The sequence below is a fragment of the Sinohyriopsis cumingii genome, chromosome 9 (assembly GCF_028554795.1).
Source record: "Sinohyriopsis cumingii isolate HCF-2022 chromosome 9, ASM2855479v2, whole genome shotgun sequence".
In the NCBI taxonomy this organism is placed as follows: domain Eukaryota; kingdom Metazoa; phylum Mollusca; class Bivalvia; order Unionida; family Unionidae; genus Sinohyriopsis; species Sinohyriopsis cumingii.
Window position 1 is genome coordinate 85,026,511 of NC_142969.1, and position 23,634 is coordinate 85,050,144.

The 23,634-nt window shown below is 43.2% G+C and overlaps 1 protein-coding gene across 1 annotated transcript in view; it reads right to left on the reverse strand.

Annotated features, from left to right (window-relative positions):
- LOC149792159 (dual oxidase maturation factor 1-like) overlaps positions 1–23,156 on the reverse strand; it is a 35,371-nt gene extending 12,215 nt beyond the window's left edge. Inside the window, exons 1-3 of the mRNA XM_089969355.1 lie at positions 22,995–23,156; positions 22,588–22,645; positions 22,119–22,253 (exon numbers count right to left, since the gene is read on the reverse strand). Of these exons, the coding sequence (XP_089825481.1) occupies positions 22,119–22,253; positions 22,588–22,645; positions 22,995–23,156 (355 nt within the window). The remainder of the gene's footprint in view (positions 1–22,118; positions 22,254–22,587; positions 22,646–22,994) is intronic.
- Between the last annotated feature and the right edge of the window lie 478 nt (positions 23,157–23,634).

Consider the following 23,634-nt stretch of genomic DNA (forward strand, 5'->3'; position numbering starts at 1 on the left):
GACCAGATCACGGGGGCAAACATGCTAGATCAACTGAAAAAGAGCCAGAGTAATAATGCATCCAGTGGCCGAAGTTATGAAAAACGTGAAAAACGAAAGGTTGCTTATAACGCTCCGTACCAAACTGGGCTTTGCTCGGATCCTAAATCTAGTACAACACACGGTGCAACCTGGAAAGACGGAGGAAAAGATGGACCATGATACATACCGCAGTCTGCAGCACTTCCATGTGATAGATGACGAAAACTAGTTCAGCGAGATAGTGAATTATATAGAAGTTTCGAAGGACTTGAACGGGAGACAAAATTGAATACACAGGGAATGGCTACAGCGGTAAAAGAAAGCGTTATTCAGCAGAACATGGGGAGAAATAAGCTGAGATTCCAAACAAACGGCATCCGAGTTCAAACAAACCAACACGCTAAGTGCTTGAAGTAGATGAAGACCAACTATAAGTAGCATTTGCATAACAAGGTTTTCAGAAAGGTAGATTATCATTTAAAGTATGAGAAAGGATAGGATTGAAATAGAAAAGAATCAGTGTGTGTGTATATGTGTGTGCGTTGTGTGTGACTTGGATTTTTAACGTAGCTTTAACAATTTTTCAGTCGTATTCGCACGATATCTGCAGTGTAGTAATTCATAGTGACGTATAAGTAGTTAAGTGGGATACTAGAGCGACAATGGGAATTAGCATTACAGGACCCCTTGGGAACATATAGCGACAATGGAAATTTAACATGGAGAAAAATCGTGGGAACATATAGCGACAAGGGAAATTTAACATGGAGAAAAATCGTGGGAACATATAGCGACAAGGGAAATTAACATGGAGAAAAATCGTGGGACTGTTGAGCGACAAGGGGATTTGAACATGGAGAAAAATCGTGGGAACATATAGCGACAAAGGAAATTAACATGGGATTTATTTTTTTTTTTTAAAAAAATAAAAAATAAAAAAGGGGTAGGCAATTCAAAGACTATCTCTTTTCGAGAAATATGGCTGGCCCTGAAAAGGGCCTTTGGGTTTTCTTCTTCTTCTTCTTCTTCTTCTTCTTCTTCTAATTTCTTCTTTTCCTCCACCAAGTTCTTATTTTATCTCCTACACTCTTCTTCTCTTTCTTTTTTTTCTTCTCCTCCTCTTCTTTCTTCTTCTCTTCCTCCTCTTCTTTCTTCCTCTTTTCATTTTCTTCTTCTTTTTCAATTTTTTCGTTCCATTTGCGTATTCTTATTCTTTCCTCTTCATCCTCCTTTTCCTCCTTTATTTCTTTCAACAGATCACTGATGATTACCTTCATTTTTCGTAAATTGTTTATCTCCATCTTCACTCTATGGGGACTATATGAGTAGTGATCCTCGTTTAGGTTAACCAACATTTGCTCAAACATTCCTAAATTGTCCATGACGTTTTGCAATTTTTCCATTTTGTTAAGGTGGTTTGAAGCCATCTTCTTTTTTTATTCTTTGCAGAATGGTTTGAACCACGAATACTGTGGGTTCTTATACAAAAAGCGCGGACGTGATGGAAAACATCCCCCTAAAAACATAAAATTGATCTTACCTAGATCATGACCAAACAACGTGCGGACGTGAAGGAAAACATCCCCACTTTTCTCATTTCATATAATCAAACCCAAACTATACTCTCCACATACTCTAAGAAACAATAAAGAAACCCATAATCTACTATTCACACAAACATACCCGAGCTCTTACAAACACAAACACAAACACACAATCACACAAACACATACCCTCACATTTTTTTAAAAAAGAGTTAGTGTTTATTTTCACACTACTCTACCTACACACATTGGCAAATCGATCGTTATTTCTTTTCTAGAGTATTGGGTAGCCCTGAAAAGGGCTGTTTTGTTTGGAACTTCATGGACACCTGGTTAATGGTGGCACCTTCCAGGCCTGGCGCCACATACGCATCTTATCCCCCAGTTACTTTTTACCTTTTGGGGGGAGAGAGCAGAGGCAGGATATTTCGCTTCAGAATCCCAATTTTCGCTCTCTGGGATTTTGAAATTTCTTCTCTCCTTTTCCTCCTCCTCTTCTCTGTTTCTTCTTTCCTCTTTATATCTTCTTTCTTCTTCTTCTTTATATCTTCTCTCCTCCTCTTCTTTGTTTCTTCTTTCCTCCTCTCTTATCCTTCCCTCCTCGACAATGGCTTCCGCGGCCAGTTCATTTAATATGCGCCTGGCATATTCCAGATGCACATGAAGCTCCAACAGTTTCTCAAGTCTCGTGTTCATTTTTTGGTGTTGATCAATCAACAAGGGTAGCTGGACTGCCGAACGAGTTTCAATTTATAGTGAAAGCGCGGACGTGATGGAAAACATCCCCCTAAAAAACATAAAATTGATCTTACCTAGATCGTGACCAAAATCAACAACAACGCGCGGACCTAAAAGAAACACTCACTCACTATTCTAAAATTTTTTATAAATCACTTCAATAGACTATCCACATACTCAAAGCAATCCAATCTAACCCCAAATATACACCTCAAACACTAAGAAAAGATATCATTTTAATCTACTATCCATACCAAGTTACGTGAGCACTTACTAACACACCAACACATACACTTCCACTATTCATAAAGAATTAGTGTTTATTTTCACACTACTCTACCTACACACATTGGCAAATCGATCGTTATTTCTTTTCTAGAGTATTGGGTAGCCCTGAAAAGGGCTGTTTTTTGTTTTGCTATGGCATTCTTTTTTTAGTTTCTAAGAATGCGATGTCCTCTGATTATAGACTTTCTGGCAATAGGTCTGCTTCTTCGGAAAGAGAAGAAGAACTCTTTGGTGTCGATACGGCAATCGACAAAGCCTCTGTCAGGTTCAGGTTGCTGCTGCTGCTGTTGTTGTTGCTGTTGCTGCTGTTTTTGAAGTCTGTACTTCTCTGTCCATTCTTCTTTCTCCCTGTTCACTTCTTCTCTGAAGAGCTCTTCTATCAGGTCTTCAGTGATTTTTAACATTCTCACATTCTCTATTTCTTCTGGCTTCGGTATCAGACTGTGTCTGACCCTATGCAAATTCACGTAGGCTTCGTTGAGCTTAGCTAGTTTGGAGCACATCTTCGTAGGAGGATGAGTCGACAATGGATGGTTAGACTGGAAACAACCCCGGTTCTTAAAGTGAAAGCGCGGACGTGAAGGAAAACATCCCCCACACGGTTTTCGAGCCGCAACGTTCAGTGAGTGTCATGAGAGGGATAGTAAGAAATGAAAGAGCATCAATTCAACATTCTTATAGCTAAACAAAAGACAAAAGCATTTTTTCAAAACACAACATTTTTTTATTCAAAAATCACTTAACACTAAACAACAACATTTTTAACAATAATCCAACACTATAACATCAAACAATTTTTTTCAAATCACAAACATTTTTTTCTTCAAATACAATCTACTTTAAACAGGGCTGACAACGTTGTGAATGAAATTGTGATTTCCACTGTTGGAAATCATTAGGCCATTGATGGACACTACGTTTCCTAGCTTGAGACAAAAGATAAGCATAATGGTCACAAAACCATCGATCTACTTTCACATCGTTTCTAGCAGAAGAACGAGGATCAAAATGAGTCACTAAATGTTCTAAGGAATAGCCCAGGCTGCGATGATGCAGAAAATACACACAGTACTGTCCACACACCAAGGAATCTGTGCCTTGCAATTTCACATTATTGAATCGGGTGGTCTGAGCATTTCTTCTCATAAAGTCGATGATATCGTCTTCCAAAGGGGGCAATCCGTACGAATCGAAATATTCCACACATCCTTCTTGAGGAAAGTAAACGGCTACCCAGTGGGTTCCTGGGAGATGACTGTCGTCCGTGTTGATCACGTAAGCTTGATGGTCTTTAGGTTTGCGATGAGGGAGTTCATCTTTAGCACAGACGACAGGATTCCAAGAAGCCGTATACGAACTGTGGTTCAAAAGGTAATAAAGTTCCCAGGTATCCATTGTTTTGTGTTTGTTTTTCTTCTTCACAGGTAATAATACGTCGTCAATTCGATCCTGACTTTTTGCTTGAAAATGTCTGACGAATAAACGGTTATTCGTTCTGTTTCCTCACTCTGATTCAGGAGAGCTTCGATACGATGGATCTCTTGAGTGGTTAATGGTGGACAAGAATGTTCACGCAAGTCTTTATACCACTGGTGCAACACGTCTTTGTTCGAGATGAGGCTCCAAGCTTCGTCCAGATACTCGTCCAATTTTTCTTCTTGACTCAACATCAGGCATTTATCGTGTTGAATTTGACTGGGATGATCGTTTTGACATCCATAACAATTTTTCTTGATCAATTCCGTCATTTTGTCGACCAAGTGTTTGGCAAAACAGGAGACTAAATGGGCTTCTTGTTCTGGCCATCTTGACTTCATCATGATCACTTCTTCCACAGTCTCCTCACATTTCATGTCCAAAGTTTCTCCACTAGGTAAAGAGGGATAACAGTCTTCCATGGTTTCTAGTAATCTAGAATGACTTCTCTCAAACTGTTGATTTCTATGGTATTGTCGAATTCTGCATACAGAATGACGTTCACCGTTTCATCAGGGATTCGGTTTGCAAATTGAATTTCCACACGAATCTGGCCAGATTTTATAGGGTGGAAATGTCCCTCGTCGCTGCCTTGGTCAGGAGTGAAATCGAAAGCCCACAAAGCATAGCCTCCTGTGTAATCCTCGTACGTAATACCGTGACTGGTGTTGGTTCCTAACTGGCCGGTGGCTTCGTACAGGGACAAGTACGATCTCAAGTAATTTTTGTTGGCAAAGTCAGGTTCGAAAGGTCGGGTACACAAGGTCTTGCCATCGCGACTGACTTCGATCTTGGACACGCCAAAGTGTTGAAAGTTGAAAGGATTTTTACCCAAATCTCCGTTGAAGGCTGTATTTTCGACGATACCAACGATCAAACGTTTGGGTAGCTGTCCTTGAAACAGATGATCTTCGATCATGGATCGTTGTCCCTTGGGAATGGTGAAGGTTTTCACTTCCACGCGTCGGATCGGATACTTAGCGGTCGTTCTGCTCAACGTCTGACTGATGTCGTTACCCACTTTAGGTAACACTTCTACGCGTCGTACGTAGAGCCTGGCTTCCTCGATGACAGTTTTGCAAGCAGTTTTACCTATCAAATGGAAAGCGGTACTGCTACGATTCAGTCTCAGGCGGACATTCACCCCGTTTAGCAAATATTTCTCTTGTAACCACATGTCCAAATGCAAACGATCCATCAGTTCTAAACTTTTGTCGACTCCCGTGATTCTCTTTCTTCGTTCTGTAAATCCCTCATTGTATGGTTTATCTTTATCATTTGTAATAATTTCGAATTCTTCAAACTGGCCTGCTTCGTCAGCTTCCCATAGCACACAGGCATTGAGATGAGTGTTCTTGGCATCTATTCCGTACGTCAAGAGATTTTCCAGGTACGCTCGATAAGGGTAAGTATCCATGCTGCTGCTGACCAGTTTGTTGTTCAAGTACAAGTCCACTCCGCTAAACAAGGAATGCATGAAATTGTTGACGGGAGCTATTACCTCATCGCCATCTAGGGTCGAATTGTCCTCATCGACAACTTTGACTTTCAAGTACAAGTAACTGCTATTCAGATCGATGTAATCTTCGGGCTGTCCTTTGATTTCAAACTCGATGGGAGCTGAGGCTGTCAATGAGGAGACGGGGTGAAATTCCACCCATTGGGATTCTTGCATCGTCATCATGGTAGGGGGCATGGCAAACAGATCCAGTTCCGTCTTGGAACAAGCGCAAGATTCTCGGTGCATCATTTTTTTGTCTCTTTTCTCAATAATCGAAAACGTCTAAGTCTCGAACGGTTCTTCTTTTCTTGGCCTTTCTAGCTTGAAGTCTGGTGAAAGGGTGTTTTCTTCTTCGTCGTCTCTTTCTGCCTTGTCCTTGCTGAATGCTTGACTCGGTAGCGTGCAGGGCATTTATAGGTGTGTCTCGTCGGCCTAAAATGTCTTTGCCCGTTTGCAGCAAGACATTTTTGCCTGCCCTCATGAAGGCTTCTTTAGGGTTTTGTTTGTCGATGATGACATTTTGGAGAAATTCTTTGCCTTGCGTCAGTGCCGCATCTTTCAAGGCGTGCAATCCGCGTGTCACCATCGGTTTCAACACCGGGGCCACCGAACGAAAGGCCGATTTTAACATGTCTCCTAAACCGTGTCCTCGCTGCTGAGCCACCCCTCGGTACACTGGATACATGACTTACGAGTCGTGAGAGAACCGTTTTCGAAAATGGAGTTTCACCGTGACTTTTCCTTTGGTGAATGGAATATTTTGTCCCAGATCTCCTTTTATAGTAATGTTGACCGTGTCCAAATACGACTTGCTGACCGGTAAATAGTGAGGATGGACAAATTCGCGGTGGACGTGGTAAGTGTTTCCACCTTCCTCGTCAGCGTTCGTGGTAGAATCCACTTTGAAAGGAATGACACGCAGTAATGGCACAGAGGTGTGTCCCACCACGTTATACTCCACCACATCGGAGTACACGAACATTAAATTCATTCCTTGGTTCAGTTCTACCGGTTTTCCAAAAGCTTTGTAAAAATCCATATTACTGTTGATCTTGGGGCTCCAATTGTTTGTGACCATTGTTGAATGTCCACCCAAAATTTCAAACAAAATACCATTGAACCTGAAGGACAATGTGTCCGTATCTGGAAATTTCATCAGTAAGCGACGAGCCACTTTATGGTACTCCAGGGTGACACTTTTTTTGACTCTGATCAGGGCTTTGCCAAAGGCGAACTCGAACCTGTCCGCAATAGTGTCCACCAAATGTTGACCACTAAAATAAAACCCTGCTGGAATTTTCACGGTGTAGATACTGAAGGCTGGTTTGCTGGCTGGTCTTGTCATCCCTGAAAACCCGATGTCAGTCATGGCTTCTTGTAATTGTTGGTTCAGGATTTCCACCTCAAAAAAGTTTTGTTTTTCGGTGATGTTTTGGATTTGTGTAGGGTGAATCATTTCTACTAAAGCCACTTCCCAATGGGCTTCGTGATCTAAGGGGATGGCTTGAGGTAATTTGGCCGTGTAACAGCACAACGTGTTGTGGGGAAACACCTCCATGGAACTGTCACTGGGTAAAGTTAAGTAAAATTGGTTTTGGTGACTCATAATTCCAGAGTTCTGTGGCTGTCCGAGGGGATATTACTGGACGTCAGAGGTGTGTCTCCGCCCAAAATGGGGTTCTGGTTGTGGTTGTTGGAGTGGTGACTGGCACTGGCACTGGACACAACGTTCCCGTTCGAGGAGAATTTCAGGGAGGGATTGGGAAGCAGGTAACCGATGCAACTGCTCAATAAAATGGTCCACAATTGTTTGTCTCCTTGTTGCAAACTCAAATTGGCGATGGCTGCCCCGATGACACAATACACCACGAAGATTTGGCAGAAAAAGACGATTTGCGTTTTAGGCACACGTTCTCCACACCACACCCACAAGGGTTGTTTTTGTAAATCTTGCACAGAAGAACTAGGTGAAGGAGGATTGGTCGACGTAGCTGCGTCTGCTGTGTGAAAGGGCATGATGGTCACTTCTTTTTATAGTCGATGACTTGCGAAGCGTCGATCCAAGAATCGAAACTGGGTGGATATCCTTTCCAACGTACTTTGACTTCTTTGACACGTCGTTTGCCCACTTTACGGGTTCTGCGTTCGAGAATGCTTTCGATGTCGTACACGTCGTCTTCTTTTTTGGTGACACGTTGTAACTCGGGCAAATAAAACGTTCCTTTGAGCACTTCTCCGTTCATGTCTTCCAATTTATAGACGGCAGGATGACGGCCATGCACTCGTCCAGTGACGCGAAACAATTCGGTCGTCCAGTTAGGTAAGTAACCTTTGTCGAAAGTGCGTTTGGTTTTGCCAATGCGCACCCAATCTCCTACGGTCAACTCTCCACTTTTCTTGGGGACAGCCCTCGTCGGGGACGTACCGAACAGACGCTCAAACACCAACACTTCGTTGTCGGGAGTCACGTCTTGCGGGGCACGTCCGATGCTTCGATGGTAAGATTGGTTGTACGCTTGCACCAGATGCGGTAAGATGTCGATGTACTTCAGAGTGTGGTGATGCGTAAAATATTTCCACATGCGTTCTTTCAAAGTGCGTTGAAAACGCTCCACGATGCTGGCTTTGGTTTCGGGATTCTCGGTGGTAAAAAAATGAATGTCACGTTTCTTTAATTCTTTTTGGAAAGCTTGGTTCAGAAATTCAGTGCCTTTGTCCGTTTGCCATCGAAGAGGGTGACGACCGCTTTGTTTCAACACCCGTTGCAGGGCTCGCACTAACTCGCTGCTCGATTTGGAAGTCAAGGGCACGACCCAGGCAAATTTGGAAAAGACGTCGATGACACAAAACAAATATTTGTAACCACGATTGTAGCTGGCCAAATGAGAGACATCGGCTAAATCGGCTTGCCATTGATGATCGATGCCTTCCACTCGGGTACGACTTCTGGCAAACTTGCGTCGAATGGGTTTGTGCAAAGTGTAGGTAGCTTGTTCTTGTAACCATCGTTGCACTTGAGGTAAACGGAGACTTTTCAGTCGCGTTTTGGCAGCACGATACAATTTTTGAACTCCTGCGTAACCTGCAGGATGCGAGGGATCGTAGTAAATGCTAGCTAAGACTTTTTCCATTTTTTTGCTGTGTTAATAAGTCACCCACTCTTCGGTGATGCTACTTTGGGTGGGTCGAAAGGGTGGTTTGGAAACGGATTTACGTGTCCGATGGGCTACGGGAGTAGAAGTAGAAGGTAGTGGTGGTGGTGGAGGTGGCAATGGAATGGCTTTGGTTTTCTTTTCTTTTTTCGCTTCTGGTTTCCCTTCTTTCTTTTTCACTTCTGTCGAAGGAGGCGTGGACATCATCTTTTTAACCCAAGCTTTCATTTCTTCTCGTTGGGGTGTGGGGGACGGGGTCAACAAGGATGCTGCAATCTTACTCGAAATGGGAGCTGCTGACGGTGTTTGAAACACTTCGCGCATCTCTTCTTCCTCAGGTCTTTGTGGGGTAGCATCTCTGGTGACCCTTGGGGATGGTAGTGGTGGTGGGGGTAATGATGATGATGGTGCTGGACTTTTCATCAAGGTCTTAAAATCTTTCAGAGTGGGTAAAGCTGTTTCGTCTAAAGCTTTCTGGTGAAAGAGTTGCAGTCGTTGCAAGAGTTGACCGTACTTTTGCGATTTTTCTGTTTCGGACAAATCTTGGCGATCCATCAAGGATTGCAATTCGTGTTGTAACTGGGACATCTCGCTCAAATGGGGATTGGGAGGTAAATGCGGGGTGCGTTGTTCTTGCCACCGATGGTATTCCATCCATCGTTTGTAAGGCACTAAAGCTAGTTTTCGTCCTTCCATGGGGTTGTCAGGGGTCGATTCTGAGATCTTGGAACTTCCGAGGGCCTTTTTATCTTGCTCCCACCAGTCCTCCCAACATGGTTCCCAAGACTCCTTTCAGTATGGGGCCTAACAAGAGAGGTAAAATACCTCCACGTTGGACCAACATCTTCTTTTTTTGACGAATGGGAATTTTCTTTCGAACCATTTGGCGAAGAACGTGACGATGTTTGCCTAAGCATTGTTTCTGGTGTTTGGACAAAGGGATCGTGCCTTTCAAAACGTTCAAACAACATTCGCACACGGTATCGATGACCTCTTTGGAGGCCGTTTGAATGAGTTTTTTTCGTAGGGGTGGAGAAGCTTTGGACAGGACAGATAACATGTCCCCATGTTTAGCTAAACGTGGTGGCAGTCCTTTTCTTTTCTTTCCTTGGGGTTTTCTGGAGGGTGACATTTTTGCTTGTGGGTTCCGGGACATTCACCGAACAGACACTAACGTCGATGACTTAACGCACACCCTTTTATCTTTTTTTGGGACTATCGCTTTGTCATAAAGGTGACAATGTTTTTCCCAAAATCACCAAGGAATCCTCCCCTTTGTTGATGCCTCTTTTTCTTGGAACGACTGTGTCTTTTCTTAGGGTAATGTCGATGCTTGGCTAAGCGCTTTGTCGGATGACGCGTCTGCCTTTGTCTCTTTCTTTTGTGGCTTCTTGGAGGTGACATCTTTTTTACAAGTTCACTGATACCCCGACTTGGTCACAGGCTCTTTTTATACTGGAACGCGTCGCCACTGATTGTCTTTACGTTTTATCAGTTTGAGGACAGGCATGACACGTCGTGCAGGGGTACGCAACGGACTAAATCGAGCCAGTTCTTGCTTGGACAAATCCAGTAAACTTTGTAACATGCCCGATCTTTCTTGGACTTTGATTTTGGGAGAAGGTACTTTGTGAGCAGCAGCCAATGCCACTAAATTGGAGGGTCCTGCCACTGGGGAAGTTCTTTTGGGGGTCATCAACGGAGATGTTCTTGGTGTGATCAACGTCTCCAAGTACTCTTCAGTTCTGGGTGTCATCAACGGAGAAGTGGATGAACGTGAGGATGCCGGAGACGCAGTCACTGCCGTGGCAGGTCGTGGTTTGCGAGTGTAAGGTTGCGTCCTGGCCGAAGTGCCTCTCTTGCGACTAGTTTTCTTCTGTGGACTTTTCTTTTTCTGGGGACTTTTTCTCTGTTTCTTTTTCTGGGGGCTTCTTTTCTTTTTCCGGGGTGGTGTCTGGTAAGAGGAGGGTCCTGCCACTGGAGAAGTTATTCTTCTTGGGGACCTGGTCTTTTTCTTTTTCTTCTTGGGGCTTCGTTGGACTTTTGTCTTGGGGATAACTTTGGGGGCATTAGGATCCCATCTTAAGAGTGAGCGAATGATGACCCCTCCTAGAGTACCGCTCCCTCCAGGTTTCAAAATGATTTGTTTTTTGGTTTGAGTGTCAATGCGGGGATCGGCCAGTTGGACCAAAGCGACTTTGTTTCGATCGAAAAAGCGTTTGGTTTGATGAGGAATCTGAATGATTCCTTGGAGTAATTGACGTGCCGTCACCGTGAACCATCGTAAGACTTCTTTGAGACTAGCTTCTAAGACACGGGCTCGTGTTTGTGGATCTTTTTCTCGACTGATGCCATACAAGGCACGAATCAATTTGACGGGAAGATGCGACTGAAGGGACGTCATGTTCACACTGTGTGAGACAGACGAAAAAGGGTCTGAGGTTTTTATAGATTTTTTATGGGGAGTGAAATGAAGTCGAGGACGGAGACGTGTACAGGACAGGCCCTCCGTCTTGGCACCAGTGGTGAAACAAGTGGGTACGAAATCGCAAATCCTCGGGGGTCGTAGGTTTCAAATCGACGAGTAAATAGGCGTGTGGCGTTTGAGTGGCATCGTCGTACGCCTGAGTCAGCCAAGGCGTTCCTAACTGTTTGGCTAAGACTTGCACTTGCGATTTATCTCGAGGGCTTTTAAACAAGACCACGTAATGCGCATTGAGACTGATGGTGCGATGGGCTTTACTTTGTTGAAACAAATTTTGGGTGATGTAAATGACACTGGCATTACGGTGATGCCCTTTGCGCGTGAACCACAATTTAATTTCTTCTTCGTCTTCTCCTAACATGTCGTCGAAAATGACCAAATGGGTTTGACGGGAGTCAGAGACGATGCCGTCGTCTTCTTTAGGAATGCCTTCCACAAACACGATGGAATCGCCTTGACTTTCTCGCAAGAGGCTGTACGCCGATTGCCACTCTTTGTAACACCACACGATCCGTTGAGGGGGCCAATCGATCAAATGATGTTTATGTTCGATCAAACGTTTGACGAATTCGGTTTTGCCTGAACCGCTAGGTCCAGCAATGAGCATGTTAAAGGGATGGCGAAGATACAAAGCCTCCCAACTGGCACGATCTAAGTGTTCGTCGATGACTTTGACAGTAGAGGAAGAGGGAGCAGAGACAGCAGAGGTAGCCATGGTGTGAGAAATGTCACTTGTGACACGAAAACAAACAAGACAAGAGTTTATATACTTTTTCAGAACACGTTTATTGAATGTTTTTTTTTCAAACATGAATACGAAAGACAAAAATACATAAAAGCCAAAGGCTTAAGTACAAGGATAAAAGGCACATGATAACGATGAACGTGGAATAAACACAAGTGTCTGTACAACAATCACATCTTTTGGGTAATGTTCTAACCAGTTCAACAGGGGGTAAGGTCACACAAGTGTCCTCCCGAAAGGGTCTTTCAGGTCTGTCCACGACAGTCCTGTCCTGGGTGACGGGTTCTTCTGGCACCGTCACTAACACGGGTTGAAAAGTAACTTTTTTCCTTGAACAACTCTCGTGCATACTGGGCCACTTCTTGGGTCCAAGCCTCAAAATCCCATTCTTTCCAGGCACGGACATCTGTCCAATGGGGATGTAAGTCACAAGCTACACACACATCGTCATACACGTCTTGGGTAGCTAAAAGTTGACGAATCTTTTTTTCCCGTAGAGGTCGAGAAGTATCCAGATGAAAACGCAAGGCTTTGAGCAAAAGGAGTTTTTCGTGACCATTTAAGGCCATGGAGGTGGTAAGTACTGATCGTAAAGAGTCCACAAAGAATCGGCTGGTAAACGAAATCCCAAAAAACAAGTCACTAAGACACACACCACTTGTCGTCCCAAATTGAATGGATACAGTTCTTGTAATAATCGATGGTAATGATCCACGGTTTGAATATGGTCATTGAGTTCCTTCCACGGAATCTGTTGGATGACATGTGACATAAGTCGTGGCATGGCAGCCTGTTTTTATAGTCTCTTTGTTTCGGAAACAATACACGTACTTTCTAGCCAGAGATCTTCGTTCTCCAGTAGGGAATCTAAATCTTGCATACTGTAACCGAAACTTCAGAGTTCGTTTAGAAGTTTCCTCTTCCTCTAAGTAGATTCCACGTAAAATATGTTGATAATCCTTTAACTTGTCTTCCTCAATGTATTGCTGTAGGTGAATCTCGAAGTAACCAAAATAATGAACATTTCGATCATTCACTAACTCAAAGTGTTGAACAAGGTCTGACCACTGAAACAATTTCTGACGAATCAGTTCTCTTATACCATTCAGGTACCAGTGGTTAAAGATCTGGTGACGTAACGGATGCAATTGTTCTTTACGTTTCACTTGTATTTTCACCAGCTCTCGGTAAATGCGTTCTCTCAACTCCACAGGCAAAGCACGAATGTTCTCTAGCAAAGTATCCATGAATAGGTCATACTAAATCCTCTTTGGTCTGACACAAGAAATGTACTCTTTGCACAAACATGGTTTCACTTCAGTGTCGAATTTAAATCGTTGAGTCACTAATCTACACATTACAATTCGTTCAGAAGTTTCCTCTTTCACTAAGTTGACATTGTGTTCAAGATGTTGGTAATTCGTTAACTCTTCCTCTGGAATTCGATGCAGTACGTTTACAATGATGTAGGTAGAATCGTCCATACCAAACCAATCCTTTTTAAAACTAGAGGATCGTTGATCAATGTCTGTCCGATGGAACACTTTCAATTGAATCAATCCTTGTATAGCCTTCAGGTACCAGTGGTTCAAACACCGGTGACGTAACGGATGCAATTGTTCTTTACGTTTCACTTGTATTTTGACCAGCTCTCGGTAAATGCGTTCTCTCAACTCCACAGGCAAAGCACGAATGTTCTCTTGTAAAGTATCCATGAACAGATTATTATGGTAAGAAGTTACTTCAATGTCTCGGTCCCACTAAAGGTAAGTAATGACAATTCGGTGACCATCGAGCATGTTCTACGTAGGCCGAATCTTGCGGTTCCCAGTGGTGAAGTGTCACATCGCAACTGAAGCACCTGACTTTATCTCCTTCGCCCAAGTAGAAAAATCCGGCTCTGGCTAATTCTTCGGGGGTCGGTCCTCCCAGATACTTTGGCCATTTTCCTTTGAACGATTGAAGACGATTTTCAAAGTCGCAGTATTCCGACAAACGCACAGGAAACGAATATTCGTTTTTCACAGGTTCGTTTCGATGAGGGTTGAGTGACATGGGTAGGAGTTTGCTCAAGGCTGGATGACATCCGTAGGGGGGTAGACGTGAAGGTGAACATTCCCCTTTAAAACGAAACCCAGTAAAATGTCCAAGAGGACGAGCGGCATCACTTTCGCATCCGACAGGTTTGACACGCACAGCATCACTTTCCATGATAGGGGTAGGGGCACTAAAGTTCCCATGATGCTTTACGGCATCGCTCAGGTCACAAGGTACAGCATCGTATCCATCGCAAGGCTCACAATCGCACTCGTCTGCAAACTCCGTTACGCAATTACAATGGTAACCACATGGACAATCGCAGTTTCCTTCCGGACATTTTCCGTCGCAATGCCTGGGTCTTATCCATCCAATATTAGTCACACTAGAGGAAGATACAACTTTTTTACAATCCCCAAACTGGAACGATGTCTCTTTCAAAGTATTCATCTTGTTCGCTCGGTCTTGGTAGTCACAATGAACTATCGATCTTGCCTAGGGTTCCTTTTTATATACAGACCAATACCGACGTGACCGTACGGTAACGTAAAGTGATTGGGAAGTCGCACTCGCTTCTGGTATACAATTTGATAGACTTTTTCCAAGGGTCGACTGACGATGTGGTGAGTGGGTAAACGTACAATCTTGTTCGGTTGATAGGTGGTCACTTTAAAGTTTCCATCCTCTCCCGATTGCAAGGCTTCTTTCAATACCCCAAAGTTGACCACTCGACTGGTACGATGATTCAGAGTCAGTCCTTTCACTTTGCACGTCGTGTGCACTTCTCCTTGTTTGTCCCGGTATTCGTAGCCGTAATTTTTGGGACCACCACTAACGAAATTTAGAATCTTGTCGTCGGGATGCTCGTCTGTCCAGGCTCCTAAACGGTCTCCTTCGATGTCAGGGTGCTGTTGAATCGGGTGATGGATGTAAATGCAACTGTCCGTGTCAAAGTACAGGACGCGTTCTTCTAACAGTTCTAAAGCTTCGTACAATTTTAAGCGAGCATGAGCTGTCACGTAAGCCGCAATGATGACATTTCCAAAAGGGTCGTCTTGTACAAAGTCCAGATCTTCTTCGTAATTGACCAAGATCAAATCCTCTCGAACGACGTCCACGTGTTTCATGTATTTGGTTTTGTCGTGAATCATCTGGAAGTAGCGGGAAGGTTCTGTCAAATATTCCGTCTTGGGTAAACACGGTCGTTGTGCCATTTTACCCCACAAGCAATTTAACATCACTTTGGCAAACGATCGCCTGCCTTCGTTTTTCTCGATGTGGTCTAAAGTGATGCCTTCTTGTTTGTAGTATTTCTCTTTGAATTGTATTTGGTCTTCGGGAGTGTGACACCAGGAAGGATAGCCGCTGGCTTCTTGCTTCAGTTTCAAAAAGGCATCCACGTAGTCGGCGAAAATGCCTTTCTGACTGGGATCACCCTTGTGGTATTGTTGTGTCTTGGGAAAGTGACAAATTTCGTACACTTCTAACAGTTGGTATCCCATGTCCAAAGCTTTGAACAATTCTACGCTGACCCAGGTTCCCGTCAAGGCCCGTTCTTCCTGGCTGTGATGACAAGGCTGGTCTTGGTTGCACGTTTCGGCACAAGTACGGCACAAGGGAAACATCAGTTTGCCTTGACAATGGTGAGGTAAGACGGGATGGTATAGGTTCGTGGGAGGCAAAACTTTGCACTTGATCAAGCCTTCGTATTGTCGAATGTTTTTCAGGTCGATGTGTTCCGTGAACAATTGTGGGTGCCCTACAGGAAAGCGACAATATTTGCACACGTAGGGATACAGCGAACACACGTCCAAGTATTTGATTTCTTCTCCTTTCTCTTCGTCGGCTTGGTACAGCAAACAGGTGGCATTGGTCCTTCCTCCGTACAAACTATCCCTCGGGTTCAGCGAGTCCATGAACTGGTAACTTTCCACGAGGCGTTTAAACTCGGGATCGGTTTTCATACGGTGATCGTACTCGTGTTCCCACATTTCCACCACTTGGTATCCTTGCTGTTCTAACTTTAGGCGTCGTTGACAAGTGTCCTGGTACAAGTCTTCCATGGTTCGTTGCAAAAACTGATTTTTAGTGCCACGGTCAGGGTAACAAACAGGACATCCGTGAAATAAGCAACCGTTAAACTCGTACACGATCTTGGGGTTTTCTAAGTCCCAGCCATCGACCGAATACGTTCCGATGGTCTTTTCGCCCCCTCCGTTGCGGGCATGCTGAATCCACTTGTCTTCCTTGTCGCACAAGTAATGTAACCAACGTAGGGCTTTGACCGAGTATTGACGTTTGACAAAGTGGGTCGTTTGAGGGCTGATGACAGCCACGGTGTTTTCAGGCATGAATCGTTGTCGATACACTAGGGAACACGCTTTGGCAATGGTGCAAGCTTCTTTCAAAGGATCCACCCCTCCGTGTTCCATGAACAGTTCTCGAAATTTTCCACAGCAACGCCGTAAAATGTCCACGTCGGAACGACAATACTTTAGCATTTCTTCCTGAAAGTCGAAAGGGTCCGAGGCGTGAGCCTGGTACCAAGCGTAGAAAGCTTCTCGTTGTTCGGTACGCATGTTGTCGGGGTCGTAATAGTGAGCCTCAGGTAAATGGGGTAGAACGGCGTGTTGATTGGCTTCCGTATTGAAAAAGTGTGGAAAGTACCCTTTAGCCATTTCTGTCATTCCAAACGTTTTAGGCATTCGGCTCAAAGGCATGGCCAAATAGCTCATCGAATCTTTAAACTGTACTTGTCCCACTTGCATGAAAATGATTTTGGCTCCGTTCAAAGTCACTTTAGGACGCTCGGTGCCTTGTTCCGTATAGTATCTGAGAAGAAACTGTCCATCGTATCCGGAAAAATTGTGAGCCATCACTGTGGCATGACGATGACAATCTCGGTAACGTTCGATGTCCTCTTGGCTCCACGTCTTGTCGACGGGGTCTAAGACCCATTGGGCAAAATCGGCTAACGTGTTCGGTCCTCGAAAGATTTTTTCACGTCCTCCAGGAATCTTGCTGCAGTGAGGGCAATGACTGAAGATAGGTTCTTGAATGCACTTCTCGCACGCTCGATGAGCCACGCAGAAATTAGGGATGTGAATGCCAGTCTCTTGCATGCATTCGAAATCGAAAAAGATGAAATTGCCTTTCTTCTTGTGACCGTCCTCTTTCTCTGGTGGGGTTTGGTATTTTTGCACGTAACATTCGTGTTCCAAGTCCACGATGTGGTGACAAATGTGACATTTTTTCTTTCCTCGACATACGTGTGCCTTGGCATTGTTGGTAAGTATGCCTTGTCCACACGTAGAGCACAATCTCAGGAGTTGACAAGCACATTTCTTCTGTGAACCTTGTGTTTTCAAATGTTGTTGGTAACAGGTAGGGCTGACAAACGTGCGCAGACAAGTTGAACAAGGCACTGGTTCTTCGCTCAGACAGGGTGGAGAGGCCAAACATCCTGGGCATTTCGATCCACAATGCTTGTGTTGCTCTCGATTGTTATAACCATAATCACATTTCTCACAATAATAACCGTATCCTAGGAATCCAGTGATACTGGTAATGGTATCGAAATGGTCATCGTGATGATAAACGTGAATGTATTTTCCGTCCTTAAAATCTTGCCCTCGAAACAACAAAGACCCGCGCACTTCTTGAGGGTACACTTTCAAGGTGTATCGTGGAGCTAGGGCATCTTGCAATTTTTGCATCTCAGGTATGCCACAGGGTGTGTCTTTGGACATGCCAGCTTGTCGTAACAGGAGTTCTGCTTCACTTCGTTGTTTGGCTCGATCGGATCGTTGAATAGTTTTCCAGGTTCTTTTCCATTCTACCGTGTCGTTCTTGTTGGCATAGGTTCGTCCCACCACGATGGCACGGGCTAAACACATCTGGTCATGAGGATTGTGAATTTGGACAAGGCTACGCTTAATGCTGCGAAGGTCATTCACCAATAACATCTTTTTGCGTCCGGTTCCTTGAGGAGGAGAGACGTGGGTCATGTCCAATGTGGCTTTTCCATCGGTGATGTCAAACTGGTCATTAGATTGTTGCACGTGTTGAATCTTGTCCATGACTTTGGAAGCGGTCAATTCTGCAGGGGTGCTAAACTCGATCCAAACAGGGGATTTCAAACCGTCGTGTTGTATGGAAAGTCTCAAGCGATCGTCTTCTTTGGGTTGACATTGTCGCTTGAGTGCAGTGAGCAGAGAATCCCACACTCCGGTGATGAACCCTTCTGCTTTCTCTAACGGTACTTCGGACTTGAAATCTTTAAACTTCACCGTGTATTTGTAAGCCGTGGTTCTAAATTTTCTAGAGGAGCGCTTTTCCGTCTCTCGAATGGAATAGTATTTTTCAGGGTTGACTAAGGGTGGTGAACTTGGTTTAGAGGGTTCTGATTCTGGTTCACTCATGTCCTCTTCAAAATCACTGGCATGAATTTGTGCCAAGATTTCAGCCCTGGTACGAGGCGATAGATCACGTTTCTGCCTCTTACTTTCTTTTTCTTCTTTCTTCTCGAATGAATGGGATCGTTTCATCTTGAAAGCAAAAAGTCAAATGACTCAAGTTCAAACACCATGAGCTACTTTATAGTCATAGCAGACCAGCGTATATAAAAGGGTGTGTGTCTTATCCTTTCACTATTCATTTCACTCTCAAGCCGAGCACAACGATGGAAGAGACTAACCAGATGGAACGTTTCGTCAGAGCTTTGCGAGGGGTCATTAGAAAATTCTCTTCAGACCAGGCTACGGACTACTCTCCTTCCTTTCGAGATAAAAGTCAAGATACTTGCTATATCTGTCAGAAGAAAGGGCATTGGTCTTCAGAGTGTCCAGACCGTCAAAAAACAGGAGCTAAAAAAGACAAAAGTCAAGATACCTGTTATTATTGTAAAGAAAAAGGACATTGGTCTCCAGATTGCCCAAAAAAGAAACAAGAGGAGTCAGAAGAAAAGAAGGATTCTTCAGAAGAAGAGAGGGATTCTTCAGAGGAAGAAAGCAGACAGGTGAAGAAAAAGAAACAGGAGAAGAAAAGAAGAAGGGAAGAAAGTGAGGAGGAAGAAGAGGAAAAGAGTGTGACGGTGAAGAAATTCAAAAAACAGAGAGACTAAACAAGGAGAAAGAAGAAGTCAATGAACTTTTTATTAAAGTGTTGTGCTGTGAATTGTGAATTGGATTGTAAAAAATGGAAAAGAATAAATGAATGATATTAGGTAAGAGTCTTTGAGTTATGATTTTAAAATAAGAAGCTACACTCACGCACTCATACACAGACACGTACTATAAGGGTAAAATGGGTGGGGTTTATTTTAGAGTTATTGGCAAATTGAAATTGTATTTCTTTTCGAGATATGTGGGTGGCCCTGAAAAGGGCCTTTTTTCTTTATGGTGCAGGGGTGAGTTTAAGCAATCAATTTTAACTGCCTTAAGCCTTTGCCACGGCCAAGGCCTACTTCTGGACTGCGTAATGATGATAATGATTGGGTTGAAATCACTAAGGGTGGTACGGTAGGCTTAGTCACAGGGTTGACGTGTTTAGCTCGGGAAGGTCGTATTCTCTTCGGTCGTGATAAAGAAGTCTGATACATTTGTTTCAGACTTCTTAACTCCGCTAAAATGTCCAACAGTACCGTGACCGTTTGATTTTCACCCTCTTGTTTCTTTGCTGCTACTTCTTCTTGCTGTTGTTTTTTTCTTACCTCTTCTTCTTGTTGCTGTTGCTGTAAGAGAAAAGCCTGTTCCGCTTCCTTTTGTCGTTGTATAAATTTCTCCAATTCTTCTTTCTGTCTCTGTCTAAAATTCTCCACTTGCGGTAATGAAGAAGGTAACGAAGGTTCCGGAACAAATTCTTGCGAGGAGAGAAAATCGACAAAATCCCAATTCACCTCTTCTGAAAGTAAGTCCGGGTTCCCTTGGGCGGTCTCCCCTGCTGGTGCACCCCATTGAATCGTTTTCTGAGTTTCCGTCATGTTGAATCACTGTCGCATAGATTGACTGCACACAAGCGCTAGCGAATCTATATAGACTACGTGACGTCACAGACTGCTCTCTTCGGATTGGATGCGGGCTGACTGAATTCTGTAACGCGTGTTCGGATTGGTGAATGAACTCAATCCGTTTCAATCCTTTCTGTCCCTATAAATAAGCGCAGTTCACTGCATTGATTCACCTATTGTCAGAGCCTCAACATGTGGACAGACGTTGAATCTTCAACCCTTGTGTCAACAATGATGTTCAGGACGGACATGCTCATGTATGTCCGATCCAAGTGGACCGTTGTCCACAGGACCAGCAGCAGCCTGTGGATAAGAAGAGTCTATATAGAGAGACAAGGTTGCCTCAAGAGGACTCTGATGTATGGCCCTGCTGTAAGACGAAGTTTGAGGACAAGAAGATGTCGCAAATGCCCTTTATGTTAAGGGCATATTAACATAAACCAAAGGCCCTTTTCAGGGCCAGCCATATTTCTCGAAAAGAGATAGTCTTTGAATTGCCTACCCCTTTTTTTATTTTTTATTTTTTAAAAAAAAAAAATAAATCCCATGTTAATTTCCTTTGTCGCTATATGTTCCCACGATTTTTCTCCATGTTCAAATCCCCTTGTCGCTCAACAGTTCCACGATTTTTCTCCATGTTAATTTCCCTTGTCGCTATATGTTCCCACGATTTTTCTCCATGTTAAATTTCCCTTGTCGCTATATGTTCCCACGATTTTTCTCCATGTTAAATTTCCATTGTCGCTATATGTTCCCAAGGGGTCCTGTAATGCTAATTCCCATTGTCGCTCTAGTATCCCACTTAACTACTCGTATAGCACTGTGGCAACATGCAGAAGAAATGAAGCATCATGTCCCACCCAGTCACATTATTCTGACACCAGTCCGACTAGTCCTAACACTAACATCTTAATGCTGAGCGCCTAGCGAGGCGGAAGTTAATGCAATTTTTATAAGTCTTTGTTATGACTCGGCCGAGGTTCGAACCCGCAACCTTCCGCATCCGAGACGGACGATCTAACCACTAGGCCGAGAAATACAATACCAAAGAAAACCACAGATTTAGACAAATTACAATTGTGAGATCGGAGCTCCGGCGGCTAAAGAATACAATATCGCAATGCAGTGGACGAAAACAGAAGGCGGTTGAGTGACATCAGAGAAAACGTGAAAGACCTGGAATGCTTGCTGAGATTGCTGCCAGTATGGATATAGCCAGGTCGAATAAACATTGAGTGAAAAGCGGATCTACATACATCAGGTTTGGGAGAAGCGGCAAGGAACAAAGGCAAACGACTGAATCAAGAGCCATATAGTCAGCATCTCTTAATAGGGAAATACAGTTCCTAAGGGGTAACTATGACATCGACTTCAGACCTGATATTGTGCTGTAGTTGTCATTAGGTATCAAGCAAGTGATTTAGTTTGAAATGACAGTTGCCTAGGAATCCAGAATGGCTGAAGCCCTTGAGAGGAAATGAGTCAAGCATCAGCCATTCATGGGCCAAGTATCAGCCACTTACTCATGACTGCCAGCAGAATGGAAGGCCTGAAGTCTGCAGGTAGAAATGGGATGCCATTCACATCTGGCCGCGTGGTTTCTCATCTAGAGCTCCACTAGTGTGAGTATGTGAGAAAGCTTGTTAGTCTATAACCATGGCGGCCAGTGTAACTAGCCGAAGGAGAACAAGGGAAACCCCGGTGAGAAGCATCGACCCACGGGGAACTACTGGCTACGATAGCTAGTAACAATATTTCTAACTTAAAAATACACATTAGCATACAGTAGCTAGTTACAAAATCTCCAGCTTTAATATACATGTAAATTCGCAATAGATGGTACAAATATATCTGGCTTAAACATGCACACTGACAACCAATAGCTGGAAAAATTACCTCTAAACCAAACACATGCGTTAATATGCAATAGCTGATAACAATACTACTAACTGAATACATTAACACGTATTAACTAGAAACAATACTATGCTTCTATTAAGCTTAGTCAAATCGCGTTATATCGGAATTAGTGTCGCAACTAACCGCGTTATAGTGGTTTTCCATATTTATGCAATCTATATTATGCAACACACCCATATATTCATGCACATAATTTAATTTTACCTGACAGAGTTATATTGACTGTATAAAGACCAATCCTAATGCCAATCTTGCCGTCAATATAGCTATCCGATCTGTAGATGTACGGTGCTTTGATATCTTTATATGCAACCTGCCAGGAATGCCCGAAAATGCTCACTGGATAATAATAATAATAATAATAATAATAATAATGATAATAATAATAATAATAACAAATATGAGTGGAAAGAAACTGACGTTACTGGTGAAGATGATAATCATTTGAAGATAATTAACATAATCAAAACGAGTTATTTGCAAAGAATTCGCTTTAATAAATTTTAGCTGAGTGTTGAAACTAACTGAATTCGTTTGTCTTAATGGTTTCCTGCGGCTCTTACTCTACTTTAAAATCTTCTGAAAATAAACTGAGTTTAAATCTATTTGTTGGTGTGATATGGGTCCTGCTTTCAGAGAGAGAGAGAGAGAGAGAGAGAGAGAGTGGGCATACCAAGAATAACTGATCCAATTAGCAAACTGTATCCTAGGCGAATCAAAGTGTACCATCTCTGAAACGTAAAATTCATTTATAAACAAATACGTATTGACATTTCGTACAAATGCTAATGAATTTACGATATAGGGAAATCTCGGATGTACTCTACAAAGACATCTTTTGATGAAATATTATTTAAATGATAGTTTAGATGCCTATATATCAGAAACGTTTTTATTAAAATAATCTTGCTGCTAACCTCCATGTTCACGTCACATGTATACATTATTAGATAACATTGTAGATTGATTGATAGGCAGGGTGTGTTGCTTGGTTGCAAGGTTTCCTAGCAAGATGTCTTGTGGATTGTTTAGTTGGTTAGTCTATTATTTGGTACTTTGATCTAGATACAGTTAACTAACCTCTTTTCCTTTAATTCCAGCAGCGGCTATCAGAAAGGCAATCGATATACACAAGCAAACGTAGATGACAACAGTTAGGGGAACATCCAACATAGCTGGCATCCGCTGTTCACCGTAATACGCGTAACCAAATTCACTTCTGAACGCCTTAAACCACGCCATGCTGCAATGAAGAAAACAAATGTATAGTATCTTTACGTTTGTTTTATCTTCAAGGAATTGTCAAAACACTTTCAAATGGCATCTACATTTTGTTCAGGTTTCTGTTTATGTATCATGCAAATAAAACAGTCCTTTTCTTGTGTCCGTTTGTCTATGATCCGTCTGTCATTTAGGTTTCTTCACCTCTGTCGGACTGTGTCGTCTTATTCGCCCATACGTCTCTTGCCGTGGTTCTTTTTGGGCCCTCTGTCTGAATACCCGTTGGTTGTTTAGGTGTCTCTCGTTGTGCATCTTGGTGTTGTTTGCTGTTTAGGTGTTTGTATCTCTGTCCATATATATTTGGTTTGGTGTTTTGATTTGTTTTACGTCCAAGCCCCACTTTAAGGTTATATAGTGCCATGGTAAATAGGGCAAAGTACCTTGCCCAACAACAAATAACGGTAACTGATCAGGATTGATTCCATTGTAGGAATCGAAC